This window comes from Myripristis murdjan, chromosome 20 (genome assembly GCF_902150065.1).
Source record: "Myripristis murdjan chromosome 20, fMyrMur1.1, whole genome shotgun sequence".
Lineage (NCBI taxonomy): Eukaryota > Metazoa > Chordata > Actinopteri > Holocentriformes > Holocentridae > Myripristis > Myripristis murdjan.
Window position 1 is genome coordinate 13,044,246 of NC_043999.1, and position 17,848 is coordinate 13,062,093.

Genomic DNA, 17,848 nt, shown 5'->3' on the forward strand with positions numbered 1-17,848 from the left:
CTTGTAATTTTTTACAATAGCATTGCTACTTCTGCAGACTGAATGAAGAAGGTTTCGGTGAGGAGTGTTACTGTAAAACATGCATGAAAATTGTTTTGTCATAATAACCGGCATCAGAAAACGAACTACTGATGAGTGGTGGATTTGCCAGCAATTGCTTTTGTAACATGGAAAAATTCTTCCATTAAGTCTGCTCTCTTTCTGAGTGACAAAGTGGATTTTGAATGCCACCTGGTGGGCTCTTAATGAAACATCAATGTTGTGTCAGTTTCCGACCAAAACATGCAAGTCTTCTTTCATCCACTCTGTATTGTCATTATGTCCTTATTTCATTCCATCACTGTTGCTTTGCCTCAGGCGTAATGCAGACTGATTGCCTCAGATGGGTTTTTCTACACAGAGAAAGGAAACCTTGGTAACAAGCCAGTGAATCTTCTTCTACAGAAAAGGGAAAGCAGATGGACCCATGTTGCTGAAGAGGAATTAAATTCAATACTGTACACCTGCCTCTGGGCATTAGTATGATAGGCGTCTGAAAGTACACAGAGGCTACATACAGAGATGTAATCACTATTGTTAAATATCAATCAGCTGTCGGGGCCATAGAATACATCAGAGGTAATGTGAAAACATAGAGGTACAGTATGTTATGCACATGCAGTGTCTTTTTATGTGCATGTTGGGAAAAAATAATCTATAGAGTAATAAATGCTTTTGTGTTTCTTATGCACAAAATGATAGACAACAATTCTCCTCAGAATCCCCAAACAGAACTGAAGAGTCCACTTGTAGATTTTAATTTTAATTACAAGACACCTAACTAGTATGTATCATCGTGCCTTCCCATCCACATAACACTAAATATGTCCTTCCCCATTCATGCTGCTGTCTGCTCTCTTGACTCCATGGCAGTTTGTTAAAAGGAATTACACTGATTGTCCTGGCAAACAACATTAAGGCTAAGAAAATCAATACGAGTTAGCTTATGAAAGGTGGGTGTTTTTTATTCTTTCATTCTTTATAAATATGAAGGATTCCTGGACTGACAGTTAGATACTTAAACAAGTGTGGTAATGCTAGTGTGACAACACAGAGATACACCACACCTCGTTAGAATCATTATGGGTTGCATATCATTAAAATGATTTTCTTACACTGCCATTCACAAAATCAGACACTTTTTTGTTGACACTTTGGTCTTAGACATCAATTGACATTAAAACAATGCTAGCATGGAACAAAAATCACCATAGTACATTTCTCTTTTATTTCACACACAAATATTAAGACATTACATAACTGGCACTCTTCCACCAACACAACAATACAAAATCATTAAATTAAGATCCAGACATTCTTGAAATTGCACATGAACAGAGCAACATTGTAAACAAAGAGACTGACACGTCAAAACTCATTTGATGGGTGAGTCTAGGATCTCTTGATAATCCTGTCGAATGGCCCGGCTCACCCTGTAAAGCTTGACACCTGTCAGGGTGAATACACTGACCATGATGACTAGGCCTCCGATGACGTCGTAGATTGATGGGATCATCCTCAGAACAATGAGTTGGAGGAACATGGCCACCACGATCTCTAGGTGTTGCACGGTGCTAACTAAGGCGGGATGGAACTTGTTTAGGGCATAGTAGACCCCGAGGAATGCCACGGTGGAGCAGATACAGATCCCAATCAAATAGCCCCAGGTCTCCCCATCCAAGGGAATGATGGGCTCCTGCATGATAAACATGGTGGAGGCGCCCCACACAGTGCCCGTCCAGCCGAAGGTAAAGAGTGCCGTCCACATGCTGACACGCTCCTTAATGGCCCTGTAGACAATCATGGAAAGGGCAGCGGTCAAGCCGGCCATCACTGTCATCGTGTAGCCAAAGGCCTCCTTCCAGAAGCTCAGCCTGGACTTCTCCTCATCTGCTACATTTGGTACCATGACCAGACAAAGGCCGAAGACGCTGCCCACCACTGTGACCACATCCGTGTAGCCCAGCCTCTCATCCAAGAGCAGGAAGGCCAGCACAGCACTGAAGACCGTGGTGGAGGCACGCCACATGATGGTGCCATTACTAGGTGGCACTATGGCAAAAGAGGTGTAGGCGCAGGTGATTGAGATTACATTGCACACCCCGTAGAAGAAGAGACGCAGCCGGTAGCCCTTAGGGCCAAAGGGGGCCTCGTGGTAATAGAAGACCACCAGGATGGACAGCACTTGAATCACAGACCGAATGAAGAGCAGCTCGAGGGAGGGCACTTTAGAGCGGTCAGCTGCCAGACGGGTAATCAGTGCCACACACCCATGAGCCACTGCTGCCCCAAACAAGGCCATCCAGGTCACCCTAGAGGCTAACACATTTGCCTCGCCAAAGCTTGCCAGCTGGCCTCCGACCCCCTTGTCCCTCTGCCCCCCAGTCTGCTTCGGCTGGGTGTCCATGGTTCCAAAGAAAGTCCTGCCCCCTTTGCTGTCCGACACCAGTCTCTTCCCTGCATTTGCCTCTGCGAAAGCGCCAAAGTCCTCGAAAGACGGTGCGTCATCATACCCTTCATCACCAGGCTGGGGAAAGTGAGTAGCATATTTTACTGTCACTGTGTTTGGGTGGATCTTAACCCTCTTTTTTGATCCATACTGCAGCTTGGATGGAGATATATCCATGTTTTTTTAGGAGTCAAAGTTGAAATCTGAAAAATGGAATAAAAATCATTACTGTGTAAATAGCACTGAAATATTGATGCCATCTTGTCTGATCTTTTTTCTTTTTACTTTTGCTTACTCAGTTAAGAGAGACTTTTTCAAAACAGACAGAAAAGGCTTTGCATTATTCATCACTTATTGTCTCCACATGCATCCCTCCAGCTCCTCGCAAATACACACACGTGCTTACTCAGGCACACACACACACACACACACACATACATACACACACACACATACATACACACACACACACACACACACACACACACACACACACAGTGTGCACGCACACTTACAGGCACCAGCTCACTTACACACACATACATACACACACACACACACACACACACACACAGTGTGCACGCACACTTACAGGCACCAGCTCACTTACCTTTTTACCCTGTCTATCTACCATTATAGTCATGTATTGTGTGACTTCTATATATATCCAGTGCAAGCTCATACAAGCCAAGCAGCAAACATTGTGAGGCTGATGCAGGCTGATGGGGATGAAATTACATAACAGGAAACCACAGAGTGAACATAGATAAATGTGCTCCACTTATATAGGATTGAGTGACACAATAAATCTCAGAATTCTGTAAAAGGGATTGTGCGGAGGGGTTTGCTGATGGTGCTTAATACTTTGGATCTATTATCTTAATCATAAAGAATGCTTCCTGATTCTTATTTTTAATAACAGATGTGAAACTGGTACGAATAATGACAGTAGGCCACTGCATGTGTCTATCAATTTGTGGAGAAGTGTAGTGGTTTGCAATTATTCTTGCTAGAAGGAATCATTATATTGGATGGTAAAGAAACTCCATGTGGCATATTAAAAAAAAAAAAAAATGAAAAATGAAAAATGAAAAATGAAAAATACAGCACAAAGACAAAGTTAAAATCTGTCTTGGTGCTGAAAGAAACTATCATTCGTTTATGGTTTCAAGATGAGGATGCTAATTTCCATCACGTTTAGTCCGTCAATCAAACAATAAAAAACACAACATTGATGTCTCAAAACCGCAAGGTGGCAGAAGCATATACCTTTTTGCCCTCCCCCATCTCTCTCTCTCTCTCTCTCTCTTTCTCTCTCTCTCTCTCTCTCTCTCTCTCTCTCTCTCTCTCTAACACGCGAAATGCTGTCTCTTGATGAATTATGAAATATTACTCAATATCGAATACAGTATTCAACAAGGCCAAAAACAGGTTAATATTGACGTGCAGAATGAAACGTGAATACAAATAATCGATGGGCTCCATTTGAAAATGAAAAATTCAGAATAAAGCAATGCTGGGAGCGCTTGCAGCCAATATTATGATGGCTTATTATTTTAAGAACACTAAATACGACAAAAAGCTTCTTTTCAGCAGAAAATGAGGCAGAGTCTAGTCTGACAATTTAGGCAACAAACAGGCTAATTTATTGCATTGAATACTAATAGCCCAATTAAAGTCGCGCTGAATAATCTCCTACATCTTACATTGAGATACTGAGAATGCATGCGCCTTTGCGCGAATAAATATTGCTACATAACATATTGCAGCAATTATCTTCCCAGCGCATGAATTCAGATAGCCCACCGTATGAAATCAGTGTCATTACGACTACGTCAATTGACATGTTTTTTTTTTTCTTTCCAAAGGACGGTCCAATGAGGGTTGCCTAATATCATAAACTGAATGCATAATAAAAAATATCCTACTAACCTCATACTAAATGTCTTACCTTTTGTTCTTCAGTGAGTTCCTACCGATGCATAAGCCAGGTTTTGTGTCATAAATGGAGGTATTGTTTGCTTTCTTGAGCTTTACATTTGGTGAACTGCAACTGCCATTTCCCCATGTTCCCTTCGAGTGGAGCGCCTCCTGAAGATGCGAGGTGCTGCTTGGTCTCCGCGCTCTCGACGGATGGAGCTGCTGCTGCTGCTGCTGCTGCTGCTGCTGAAGCTGGCTGAGGAGGGAGCTGAAGTTAGTCACAGCCAGTGGTCTCTCCCCCTCCCCAATAATTTTTCCCACCTCGACCCTCTCAAAACATTATTTCTTCGTCATCTCTCAAGAGGAAAAGGGATGTGCGTAGGTCCATCATCATCATCATCATCATCATCATCATCATCATCAAATTCAAAACATGACAATGAGTCAAATACATTTACTTTCATGGGCAGCAATTGATTTGCATCTGAAATAATTGGTGTTGAAGGCACTGAAGGAAATGAATGACTGGTTTATGATCACCCAGAGACACCCAGAGGCAATCAGCCACCAATAAAAACAAGAAGACACCAGCTATGTTATGCTTTCCCTCCTTAAAAGACCATCTCTTAAAGTATGAGGTTTACAATGTCATTGAGATTTATGTCAGGCTACCCAATAACACTGGGTGAGCTTGTCAACGCATTTCTCAATATTTCTTTTCACAGCCTGCAATAAGCCTCTCTGGGATCTTCCCATTTGCTACAAGGTGAATCTCATGGGAGCGGCGGCTCTCTCCTGTGTGCAGAGGCAATCATTTCACTACTAGTCATGACTCTTTCCCAAGAACAAGGGATGTCTCTTTTGCTTTAGGGAGCATCACTTTGACCACCATTTTCACCAGCTAAATACACTGATTCATCTCGCAAGAATACCCCTGTTAGGTGCTAGACGCTCAGTTTATTGATGAGCTTGTGGGCGTTAAACGATGACATCCTTTGGAGACAAATTAAGGGGAGCCAGATGTTGAGCGCAGGTTGATCTAAGGCAGGCAGAATTTACAGACATTTCAAGACGGGGAAGTTGAAAGTGACTGAAATTAGATTCTCAGTTGAGGTTCACCCCCAGGCAGTGCAGCAGGAACCTCAGCTGGCAATGGATTATGCTGGTACTAGCTGTTTCTGTGCTCCTGCCTGTGGTCCATGCAACTGATTTTAACTATGACAGTAACTATGATATTAACAGCATCTCTACCATTACAATTAACCATTTACAAATGCCCTAAATAGCTGTCATTCTGTTCCATCAAGCAATGAATGGAGGTAAATTTTATACATAATCAGTCAGCAGAAAAAAAGAATATTAATTAAATTGTAATCACTGCAGGTCTTGTGAAAAATGTTCCTAATTTGTAAACCAAATTAATCTTAAACATTTATGTATGCATACATGCATATATAATGGTACATTCTGATTGTCCACTAACATCACATCTCACATCTCATCAAGGACTGATTATGATATTATGAGCCAACATGATCCAAATTAATATGCAAATTTGAACTGGAATATATGTAACTCATGTTATATAGTCAAAATGAATATACTTAAGGCTCGATTTACATTATGTGTTTCATTTGTTTTGAGTTGACTTTTTTTTTTTCAAACCACTGAGAAAGATTTCGGGGGATTTTAAGGGTTTTACATGCTCATCAGTGCTTACAAGATTAAGGGCTATTAATTGAGTGTTTTAAAAATAATTTAGTATTGTTTGGATTTTCCTGTTTGAAAGCGATATCTGTGTTTACCATCTTCTTAAAATTCCAAATCTGCTACATTAAATCAATTTAAAACAAGCGTCCACAGTCATTGTTTTAATTTTATCTGTCTACAAGCATTGTTCAAGCCTAAGTAGCTCTTCAATGCAAAATGCTTTGCAGCGCTTTAATAGATGACACAGACGCATTTAACTCTGAAAAGAATGAGGGAACACTTAATTTTTTCTAAACAAGTGACTTTCGGAGTGCAGAGGTGTGTTTAAAGCTGTAATTGCTTAAGCATTAAATGTCTCCACTACTGGAACAAGTGAGGGAATGAAAAGCCCTGCTAAACAGTAAACGGCCTCGCAGCTCATTGAACCACAATGAAGCTGTGAAGCAATCATGCAGTGTTTTTTTTCTTTGTACCATTCAGGATGAACATTCAGGATGTGAAATTCGGAGAGATTTGTTACGATTTACTTGGAGAAAAGACTTCATTCGTAAAGATGTGAATAGTATAAGATGGTGATAGACTGCAAATGTAATTACTTGAGTTAACAGAGGAATGGCCTTTCCTTTAATTCATTTTTTCAATTTTTTTTATTTGGTGCATCATAAGTCAACCATTGTCAAGAAATGATTGACATGTATCAACAAAGAGGTGTGAGCCAACATAATGAGTACTAATAACTCAAGATAGTATACCAATAAATTTCTGTTATCCCCAGTAAAGAACATAGTTCTAGTGCAGCTTCTTAGCATCACACCATCCACTTGCTTTGCTGTACTGATGCCTTGGAGCTTTGTGACATGTTTGCTTTAGGATTACCAACTGCTTACTGACACGGCTGAGACAAATGATCAAAGAATTTTAAGTCTGTGGAATATCAGCATCCATAATTGATTGTGCTCATGCTCCATTTATGTGCTGAGCATGCACAAGAGTAACACTCCACTTATATTAAATGAGGCTAACTGGAAGAAAACATTCAAGTTATGTTTTTTTTTTTTTTTTTTTTTTTTTTTTTCCAGAAAATACATAATTGTATTTTGTTCACTGAAAAAAGCAAGGACTTTGTAAATGAAATATGAAAAGGCAGCAGAGAGAAATGGAGCTGTTTTGGCAAATCTGTGTCAAAGTGATCTTTATTTGACAGTATTGAGTAAATTGAGCATCAAATACAAAACTTATATCTGAGTATTATGCAGTTTTATATCAAGATTTGTTCTGTATCTACAAACCTGTTTGGCTGGAGCCAGGGTGGTGCCAGCTTTTAAGATAAAAGTGTCACTGAGTGAGAAATACGCTTCTGATGTGAACAGCCAAGCTCCTGCGCACCCGTCAATTTATGCCTCACAGAGTATCCACAACAAGACCAACTCGAAATGGCTGCGTCACATGAATAATATTAGTGTAACTAAGAGATTCACTGAAAGAAAAAAAAGATTCTATTACATAGATTATCAACTATGACACATCTTTCACAAGTCTCAGAATCTGAAAGGTTCCTTCTAATTCCAACCTTGTATGTGATACTGACTCATCTTTTTACCCACTGTAAGGCACTGTGTGTGTGTGTGTGTGTGTGTGTGCACGCGCATGTTCATGTAAATGCAGTCTGAAGGTCAACCCTGTGATTTTGAAGCACATCTGGTTCCACAGATGAAGGTTAATATTGCACTACTTCTCATTAATAAACATTTCATAATGCTTTATGTGGTTAAACCTTTCAAACATTTATAGTTGCACTCACTCTGCTTACATCTCAGAAAACTGGTTATCATTTCATTCGGAGTAAAGGGAAGTCAGTGAAGAATAGCAGCATGAAGAGCTGCAATTTAATTTCCCTATAATATATCAGGGCTACATGAGAGTTAATCATGGCACACACTCTGAAAGCACTCACTGAACACAGGGAGCAAGACTCAATGAAGATTTTGGGCAAAAATATAACCATCAGAACAAGGAAGCAGGCAAACCATCGTAGCAACATGACTGAATCATCAAAACAACCCTGGCCTCTGCTCTGACAGTGAGAAAACACTGGCGGCGCTGATTTGGCGCTATTTACCTAAATATCTAAATAATCCGGGTTTGGAAGTACAGCACTGATCACAGAACTAAGGTCACTTGCATTAACTGTAGTCACTTCTTCTTGCTTTGAGTTCTTTCATTCTTACACAGAGGCTAAAGTTTAATTAGCCTGTTGAGTCTTGGTGCTTTGTTCTAATCCACTCACATTTGTCTTTCTCTGTCTTTGGATGGCTTGTTTTCTGCTGAGACTCTGTAGTTCTGTGTAAATCTGGCCATTTGCTGAGCACCGTCAAGAGAAAAAAAATGAAAGCCTTGAAGTCTCTATTTTGTATTCAACACCTGTGTTTTTTTTTTTTTTTTTTTTTTTTTTTTTTTGAGTTTTATACTTGTCTGGCCTTTCTAATGGGCTTTCACAACAGACATGAGGCTCATTCATCTTCTGTCTGGGGATGAGGCCATCTGTCATTGATTAAGTTAGAAACATCTCCATTGTATTGGCAAGAGAGCAGAACAACAACCACCTATCTCCTCCAACGCTTGAGTAACTGACAGGCTTATACAACATTTTAAGCTACAGGGGAGCTGACAATGTGAGAATTGGCTGTTTTTTTTTTTTACAGGCGGATAAAAATAATGTGGAATGAATGAATGGTTGTGACTTTGATGGGCATTTTGTGCATGCAGGTGTGTGTGTGGATGTGTGTGGTTTTTGTTTCATCCAATGTTAGGGCCAAGCATACCAAGTAAACAAATCAATACTCTCAAGCACACAGAACATTTACCTGACTGTGTCCACAATACGCTTCTACGCACACCATACATATTCATTAAATTATAAACACAAGGGTCCGCGTCAATTTAAGCCAATTTTACATACAAAATTGAACTCCTGTGGATTGCCACTAAGTAAACCAAGGTGAATTCATTTAACTAACTAAGAACCGCCTGAGCCTAACTTTGTTCTGGATGGTGATATCTGTAATATTGGTCTAGGAACAGTCTTTTCCCCTTGGCAAGCTTTTGTTTCTGTCTGTTTGCAAAACCAAATTCAAACAATGCCTCATATTTCCATGAATCACAAATAGGCCAACTCAGCAGTTTGTCCTAAACCGAGTTGCTTAAATTATGTATGAGCAAAAGCACATTCCTACGGAGGGCCTTCTTGCACTGTACTCTCGCTGCTCTTTTCCACCCTGATCAAGAAGCAAAAAGAGTGAGAATGAGTGAATCAATGTTTAGCATTTCTTTTTATCAACCTCCAAAAGGTTCTAGTTACAGAGATCAAACAGGAAAAAATGATCATAAATCATACAACGTAATAGTAGCATTACTTTTCTTTGCTTTCCTGACTTCTTCTTCTTCTTCTTCTTTTTTTTTTTTTTTTTTGCCATAATGTAGAAAACTGATTTATCTTGTGAGAAGATGCCATTCATTCATGCATTATGTCACTACTAGATGTAATAGACTCCAGGATTATTAGTAGCAGGGGAAAGCTTCTTTTATAAAGGCTGTGAGGGGAACTCATTCAGAGACTATTTCAAAAGCAAATACATCAAAAAGGTCTACTTCAATCAGGAGGCAGAGGAAGTGTGGCTCAAACTGCCATTACAGGGCAGTTTTGCTATTTTAAGTTACTGATTTAATAAGGAAAGACATGAAAGCAGACTGACAACGCGAGAACAAACCAGCAGGGAGCAGACAGTGCCATGGATGCAATGACTCTATCAAAAAGAAATCAATCTAATTCACAGAGCCCCAAAACTAACACCCTGTCAACTTAGCAAAAATGAAACCAAGTCAAACCTGCACCAGCACCAGAAAAGTAATTTCAAGAATCCATTTCTGTAAAAGAATCCAAAATCAAATCAATGGCAATCAGCACCTACAGCAGTATTGGTATTACAGCTGCAGTGGTGACTCAAAACTGTGGCTCATGTTTTAGCTCCAGTCTCACAACATGTAGTTTACCACCTCAACTTCAGAGCCCAAACACACCAAACCGAACAGAACAGAACATTAAATCAAACAGCGGATTAAACAAAATCATTTGAAGTTTGCTCACCTTGCTAAAGATCAATCAACAGCAAACAGGAACACAGTCTTGTAATCTCATCTTTCTCCAAAACAGAGACTGGTGCTAAAACAACTGATCAATAAATCAATTAGCAGATGGACAGAAAATTAATAATTTATAATTTCCATAGTTAATTGTTTTAGTCAATAAATCAATTAGCCAACTGAATTAGCTAATTGACAAATCATTTAGCAGACATACAGAAAATTAATAAATAATAATTTCCATGGGTATTTGTTTTAGACATTTATCAAGTAAGAAATGAGTCCTTTGTTTTTGTTTTTGTTTTTTTTTTCTTGGCATCTGGTCAGACAATGGAAGCAATTTGAAGACATTTGTTTTTGCTTTGCTAATTTCCTATGAGCATTTGTCATTATTTTTTGACACTTTATGTACTAAACATTTAATTAAAATAGATGAGCCAGAAAAACAGATCCACCGACAACAAAAATAATCAGTAGTTGCAACTCTAATACAGCCTATGTGACAAGCACACCAAATTAAGTTGATAACTTAAACAGGAAAGATATTCCTTGTCAAATGCCATACTGTGAAGGAGCAATTATTGTCTTCCACATGTAAAATTTAAATTGCTTGAAGCACATCTAACCTCTCAGGCTACCTCTGTGATTTCAACCCAATCAATATAGCTCCCTAAAATGATATTCATCATCACAGATAGGAGAGAGCAGTTTGCACACCCCTCCCTGCTCTGAATCAAACTTGAATCCCCTGCAACAGCTGACAAACATCAACACATTTTTTTTTATATCTCTCACTGTCTGATATTTTCATCTCCTCAAGCATAATTGGATTAACCAGAAGTTGTTACTTATTTATTCATTCATTTATTGTGTTGATTTGCTGTGTGTCTATGAAATCTCAATACAACTTAATAGTCTGTGCATAATAGGATCCTTTCTATGAATAATTTGACTGATGCCCTCATTTGGGAGCCATGTTATTGTGTGGTCTGTAAGACAGCGGTATTCATCTCCGATGCCTCACAAGCTTTTGGCCGTACCTTGAGACTTTGGTTTCAAGTGTACAGTGACGCCTGATTTGCCTCAGTTCTTTTCCTTGAGTAACTGGCAAGAGGAAAGTCATGGAGTCAAATGACTATGTTTATACACAAAATAAACCACACACATGCACTCAGCCTTTTTAATGGCACCATTTCTATGTTTTTCCACCAGAAAATTTATATTGTACCAGCTGTGGCCACCATCCATCAAACTGGCCCTGGGCTTCAACATCAATGAGCAGGCGTGGGGTAAAATTACTCCACTTTCTGAAGAACTAATAAAAGTACTGACTGTCACTTGATGGTGTAAAAATTTAGTACAGCTAATAAAAAGGACTGGGATGATTTTTTTTTCCCTCACTTAATATTTTAAGATGAGGAGAAAAAAATGTATTTGACAAACTATAGTTATGTGTATCCACCAACAGAATCCCATTTTTCTCTTTAATTTTTGAGCTTCTGTAACTCCGAGCACCAAAGTAAGTGAAATGTTTTTCCACCATGAAGGATTACATGAATTAGTAATAACTAGAACCAGGCAGCAGCTTGACACTGCAGCAGTGTGGATGAAATAAAAGTCATTGTGGTCAATTCATACCCTGTTTTTAATTTTAGCAAAAATTTTCTGCATTCAACCATGACCAAAACCTTACCCTAACTTTTAGACAGTTGTTCAAGTTGCCAAACTAACCCTGCGCACCGGGCACAGGTGTAGCTCATGCCGCTGATGACCCTTCAGCCAAGCCCAGCCCCTGCAAAACAAAGACACAAGCAACCTGAAAGAAAAGAAACATATTTTTTTCCATAAAGATTAGATACCACAGTTGCAAAGCTGTAACATAAGACAAGTTAGCATCACTGAGGAAGAGGTGAGAAAGCACTGTTTGACTGACTGAGCTGAATTTGGCTTCTGCTACTGGGGAACAACAGCTTTAAGGAGACCCAGCAGTTTGGAGTTTAGTACCTACTGTGTCAGTGAGGGGGAAATTAAACCCAGGAGAAGCAGTTTAGTTTACAGTCAGCACTTACATTCAGCCATAAGGGCTGTAAAGTTTTGATACTGAAAACTGTGATTCCGCAGTCCTTGGTTCACTGAGCCATAGCTTATGTGTGTGTTGAAACGTGATTTTTTTTTCTCACCACAGTTGCTGTTTTATAAGAGCACTGCGAAATTACACTCATAATGCAAAACATTTAACACCGCATTTGAACTGTAGGTGAAACAATTGACTTTTTTATTGAGTTTCACATAAAGGCTTCCTGCTGCCATGTTGCACAATCTTTCCAGAACACCGACAAAAGTCCCATTCAGCTTTCTGTGTTTAATAGTTGGTATATGCTGAAAGGTGTATTATGCAAAACGAAGGGTCTAATGAAGTGAGGAGCATTTATACTGAACTGACAAAAAAGGAGTGGAAATTTGAATAAACACTGACCCCTGGCAATTGAACATTTTGCAGCTTTAAAGAAAGACCATGGCTTTAATTCCGATGTACAAACCAAACTGTGAAAAGGGTGAGCCGTTACATCCCGAACATGGTTATCAGAGGAAGGTAGATAAGCTGGCTTCCCCCTGGGGAGATGAATCTGACAGGGGACACTTTATGAGCTGTGTCTAGCACACTGCATTTAGCACCCTGTTGTCTGGGACTCAGTTGAAAGGGGTGCCGAGTCCTGAGCTCAGTGACAATTTTGAGCTGAGGTACAAAGAGCAGAGACGACAGGAAGCTGTGTCGTTTACTGTTGTGAGTGCGCTTGGCGAGCCACTGTCTACAGCTTGAAAAAGCATCATGTGAGAGAGTACAAGTGGATGAGACATCTTCAGTCCCTTCACAATGGATCGACATATACTCCGCGTTAGTCCCCTGAGTGAGTCAGCGTGGGTACCTCTGTGCCTGTTCAACAGAGCGAATATTTCTGTTTTGTCATCGTGGAGACCTCTCCTCACCACAGGCTGTATCACAAGAATTTGAGTCTATTAGTGGGTACTGCACAGCACCCAAGCAGAAAAATTGCAAATGAGAGATAATGCACAAATTTGCACTCCATATACCTGAAAAACAAATGACGCTTCATCCTCTGAATTGTAAAAGTAACATCAGAAAGACCATCTGGCAGAGAAACATACAGTTTTGCCCCAGGTGGTTTAATCTTACATCAGAGGCTATGACTAAGACATGGCCATTTCTGCTTTTGATTAGCCTCTGCCTCAACCCCTTCAGACTACTGCCACAGACCGGCCCAGGAGGCCCAGGGAGAATTAATACAGCAGCCTATGTGTGTGTGTGTGTGTGTGTGTGTGTGTGTGTGTGTGTGTGTGTGTGTGTGTGTGTGTGTGTGTGTGTGCGTGTGTGGGTGGGTGGGTGTGCACATGTGCTGATCCATAATGCATGTGATCCTTTTCACTGGGCGCCTCTCTCTCACAAGAATGTCCTTTCCCGTGCATCCCTTCGCCTGTTTAAACATCACGTCTCCTCTTATCGCAATTAACAAACAATTTATTAGATTTACAATTATGCAAATGGCTTAATGGGTTATTATGTGGAGTGCCCTGTCTGGTCTCTTTATTCTGTGTTCATCTGAGGTCATGTTAAAGCAAGGCAGACAGAGGGAGGCACAGAGATGGAAAGCTAGATAGACATGCTGTAGAGATATTAAGTCTTTTGTTACCATAGCACAACAGCTCCAGTATGTTTTACCACCAGGCAGTGATTGTGGCATTGCCTACCCTCAGCATCCTCACTCATCATGCATTTGTTGAGAGAATAAGGGATTTTTCAGTCTGTTATGAGATGCAGCATGTACAAAATTGTGGACAGCATAAATTACTCTCTGTATTCTCTAACGCTGCAGGCTATAGTTGCTGTAGAGACATGGAACAACAGCAATGGTGATAAAAGGCTTTTATGCCAGCTGCTGCCGCAAAGGTTGCAGTGTGATGTGGTACATCAGCAACCCACACCACCAAGATTTAAACCAGGGATGCATCTAAATCAATACTGGTATTGATTATAAGAATAAGGAGCAAAATCATTGTGATGATATTCAAATGCATTCAGGGACACCACTTGACATGAGAGAAAGCACAAGGCTTCAGTCACAGCCATTGTGATTAGTTGTTTTGTTTGACAGCTCTCTGACTGTTTTGTTTTTAGGAACAATGAGGAATAATGAGACACTGCAGACTGCTTGTTAGATTTTTCTAGTTTGTCATCTTTTGTGGCAGGTTTGGCAGCAAGCATGACCAGTGTGGTCTTCTAGCTTTAAAACACTTTTTGTGCGGATGTTGTCAGTCAGTTTTATCGGTCACAAATACCTAAAAAGACATTTTTACCTCTGAAAATCCTTAGAAGGGGCGAAAAGATTTACAGGCACCTGAATAGAATCCTTCTCAAAGATGATTATTTTTCACTTTGCTGCGTCATTCAAATTTCTCACACACACTGAAAAATTTCAACTGGTGCCAACACCTCTTTGACTCAGTTTGTGCTGACTAGACTCAAGATTTGTCGGTCTTTCTTTGTTCAGCCCCTTCCATTGCCTTTGCTGGCATTCGCATACACTGCCTCTGATTTTTCTTCTGCATTCTGTTTCTATTAAGCTGAAGTAGTCATATCAGTAACTTTGAGTACGTATCAGCAATAAAACGGCGGTATCACCTTGTTTCTTGTACACAGCGTTGCGGGAAACAGAAATCAATAGGATATTCTCTTTTACACCTTGGCTGATTCAACGTAAGTGTACTGAGGCGAACACCACTGCCGAAGGCCTGAATAAAATCAATCTCAAACAACAGCAAATGGAAATCAGATTGACTGAGACTTGGGGGAAGAAATGTGTCCTTCAGACTCTGATGTGGAGTCACCAGCGTGAGACAAAATAAGCGGTCAAGGCATTGAATGCATTCATCATCTCTTACACCCTATGTGTTTCCTGTTCTGACAGCGGAGGATCTGTGTAGTAAGACAAGATGGAGGGTGTTATGACATGTGATGGCTCCTTTCCCTAACTGGCCTATCACATAGTAAAAGCCTTGACAGCACGGTGATAGACACCAGTAATTACCGTTTAATACAAGGCCAGATGAGAATGATCAATTATTTGATAGAGGATTCATCATTATCTGCATCAGAGCGGTGTCAGCTAAAGATCAAGAACCATAAGTTAAGAAGGTCAGAGAGCAGGGGGAATCATTGGAGGGAGATAATAGATTCACTGAAGCCGCCCTACAAAACAAAGACCTAAATCAAAACTGTTCCATCCATAATCGCCGTGTGCTCTTGCTCATATTGCCATTCCACAACATGCTATGAATTATGTCTGCGTATCACAGCGTTTAAAAGGCTAGCTGTTTTTTTTTTTTTTGTTTGTTTGTTTTTTTTTATAGGCTCTCTTGGATGGAAATACCTGGCCGGCTAGACTTCTTCTGTAATTGTCACTTCAACAAGGAGCATTTGGATTCCCTGATGAGCAATATCAAAAACACCATCCTGTAATTTCCTGAGTGAAACATGTGCTACTGCAACCAGAACAAATCCACCTCCTTTAGTGCTTGCTCCAGTGTGTTAGATACATAACAGAGATTTCCCATGTAGGATATTTTTCTTTCAGGAAAGAGCGTGGAGAGGGCCATGTACCAAAGAACTTTTTTTTATTAATTCTGCCTGCATTTGTCATCGTCCCCTTGGAGCGGCCTGCTGTACTCTTTGAAATACACGTCACCACATTCTCTCAGTGAATTAGATCAAGGCACTTTTGTTTTGACATGGTTCAAGGGAACATTTTCTTCAAAGACTCATTCTCACCAGATACCACAGGATATTGATTTGAGCAGCCAGGTCACCCCATTACATTTATCTCTGCAAACACAGTTGCCAGGACATAAAACATGTTGCTCTACTAATTCCACATTTATTCTATAAAGGTTTACAAGCAGAAGATAACAAAAGACAGAGGAGGAGGAAAAAGATGTGATGTGACTGATAACAGGGTTTGTCAGTGATGCTTATTGCAATGTAAACTGTAATAAAATACTATGATGAGTATATATGCATTAATTTGGCATGGACTCAGAGGCATAATTATGCACTGATGCATCTTAATGTATGTATAATATACAGATGTATCTAAGTCTTACTGAATGAGTACAAGTGGGCTAATGAAGAACTAGATAATAAGACACTTTTCACGGACACAGAGCAGGAACATTTCGTTTCATGATCCAGGAGAATGTTTCAGCGCATTATGTAAAACTCGCGGGAGAGCACAATACATTTGCCAATACATTTTAATAGGACTAAAAATAGGGGGAGGTTTGGAAAGTCCCAACAGCTTTCCCATGCCTGTGTGATTCACTCCAGGTTGTCTGGGGAATCATTTGAATTTCAAGCTGCAGTTTGAAATAAATGTGACACAGAAACAAGTTCCAACAATATCCGCACCCTACAGTGAGCCTGAATAATGGCTGGGCCCATTGTATGCGTCAAAAGTGCGTGACACATTTATTAAGAAAAGAAAGAAAGAAAGAAGTAAAAAACTTTCCACAAACACAAAGGAAGTCAAATTTTTAAAGCTGGTGCTGGTTGCATATCAAGCCTTTAAGGCCTTATGCAGCTTGAAATTAATACTGGAACAGCTCTTGATTTGCAGTGACTAACACAGTAACACTGCTGGGCAAATCTGAATTCAGTTCAATCTCAGAACATTTTAAGAGAGGATGGTGGAATTGTAACACGTGAACAGAGCATCTTCAATGTCTTACACAGGAAAGAATGCCTAATTAGTTTTTTCTCCATAGATTCTTTACATTATTACTGCCGCTCCAATCACTGAGTAGCCACTACAGCTTGTTTGTCATTATTCCCATGGCCGCTTCCTTAGAGTGAGCAGAAAATCAGATCGACCCAGAGAGCATGCTAAAGGCCTTATTGATTGGCTAGTTCTCTCGGTGGCCATTATCTTTACGGCCTTGTTACCAGATGGAGGGAGTCAGCGGTGATGAAAAAACAACCTCATACACTTCCTTTGTGTGAACAGATGGACCATGAAGAGATGTGCGATGTCACATACAGTGAGGATGCACAAATTACAGAGGCTCACTGGCCATGTACAATGAGGCAGCACAATGGCGACAGGGGAGATCGGACACCGGGCAATTATCCATTCAGAATAGGTGCAATATTGTAAGGTCACATCGTGAGCAGATGCATGTCCAAAATAACATAATCCTATTACTCAGGCAGCACTGGCCTGTCATCTCTCCTCTTTCAGTGGTGGTGACCAGAAAATAGGCTCCCACCCTGCTCCTGCCATTGTTTGCGATTATTATCCACCCCTATTCAATTCATTTTGCAATTGCTTACAGGCTGATGCATCAACATCTATCACCATGGGATGGGATGTGGTGTTGGATGAGTGGATCAGTATCTTCCCGCTCAGCCACACAAAATCTCTATTCTGATTGGAGACATTATGTAAAGAGAACTGTGGCTGGAGTTGTATTTTTCTCACTAGAGAAGCGATGCTTTAATATGCAAGGATGTTAGATCGC

The 17,848-nt window shown here is 40.2% G+C and overlaps 1 protein-coding gene across 1 annotated transcript; it reads right to left on the bottom strand.

Annotated features, from left to right (window-relative positions):
* Positions 1-1,253: 1,253 nt before the first annotated feature.
* On the bottom strand, positions 1,254-4,762 carry slc35g2b (solute carrier family 35 member G2b). The gene is made up of 2 exons (XM_030078795.1): positions 4,440-4,762; positions 1,254-2,691 (listed from the first exon to the last, which is right to left on the bottom strand). Exon 2 carries the CDS (start codon positions 2,663-2,665, stop codon positions 1,415-1,417), a length of 1,251 nt encoding a protein of 416 aa, XP_029934655.1. The 5' UTR covers positions 2,666-2,691; positions 4,440-4,762; the 3' UTR covers positions 1,254-1,414.
* Positions 4,763-17,848: the final 13,086 nt, after the last annotated feature.

Coding starts and splice junctions, on each gene's coding strand:
- slc35g2b (XM_030078795.1), bottom strand. CDS start 2,665: ATGGATATATCTCCATCCAAGCTGCAGTATGGATCAAAAAAGAGGGTT.